This window comes from Eimeria mitis, genomic scaffold (genome assembly GCF_000499745.2).
Source record: "Eimeria mitis Houghton genomic scaffold, Emh_scaff1237, whole genome shotgun sequence".
NCBI classification, from domain to species: Eukaryota; Apicomplexa; class Conoidasida; order Eucoccidiorida; family Eimeriidae; genus Eimeria; species Eimeria mitis.
The window spans coordinates 9,224-9,830 of NW_013568377.1; the positions used below are offsets into that span (position 1 = coordinate 9,224).

The 607-nt window shown below is 53.2% G+C and overlaps 1 protein-coding gene across 1 annotated transcript in view; it reads right to left on the bottom strand.

Moving 5' to 3' along the window:
* Positions 1-262: 262 nt before the first annotated feature.
* Positions 263-607, bottom strand: part of EMH_0032590 (AAEL002842-PA, related) — a gene marked incomplete at both ends in the record, with an annotated part of 2,260 nt that continues 1,915 nt past the window's right edge. Inside the window, one exon of the mRNA XM_013494650.1 lies at positions 263-523. Within this exon, the coding sequence (XP_013350104.1) occupies positions 263-523 (261 nt within the window). The remainder of the gene's footprint in view (positions 524-607) is intronic.

Genomic DNA, 607 nt, shown 5'->3' on the forward strand with positions numbered 1-607 from the left:
GGCTACATGTGTTCTTTGGTTTTTTCATTAAACATTGGCCCACCCTTAGGGGAAATCTGCATGTTTAACCTCAGCTCATCGTTGCAGGAGCTGAGTACGTGCATACGGAGAAAACAGAAGTAAAGGCAAATCGGGCACTCGCGAGGGGAGTACTTGCACTTGTGCTTTGCTCGGAAGACAAAGATGGATGCTGCATTTTGCCCTCTAGACGTGGAGGCTGCAGCGAAGGCTCAGTCTTTCTTTTACTCTGTTCACCACCTCATCACTTCAGCAGGCCTGTTTGCCTGTTAGCGTATTCATAGAAGCCACGGCCGGACTTTCGGCCGAGGTACCCAGCATCAACGTACTGGGTAAGAAGAGGGGCAGGGCGGTACTTCGAGTCGCCGAGCTCAGAGTGCAAGACGCGGAGAATCGCAAGACAAACATCTAAACCAATAAAGTCAGCCAGCTCCAACGGGCCCATCGGCATGTTCGCCCCCAAACGCATTATGCGGTCAATATCCTCGGCGCTGCTTATGCCCTCCTGAGACGCAGCAGCAGCAGCAGCAGCAACACAACAGCAGCAGCGCCATGAGCTGCCGAAGAGGCAGGCGAGATAAAAGCGATG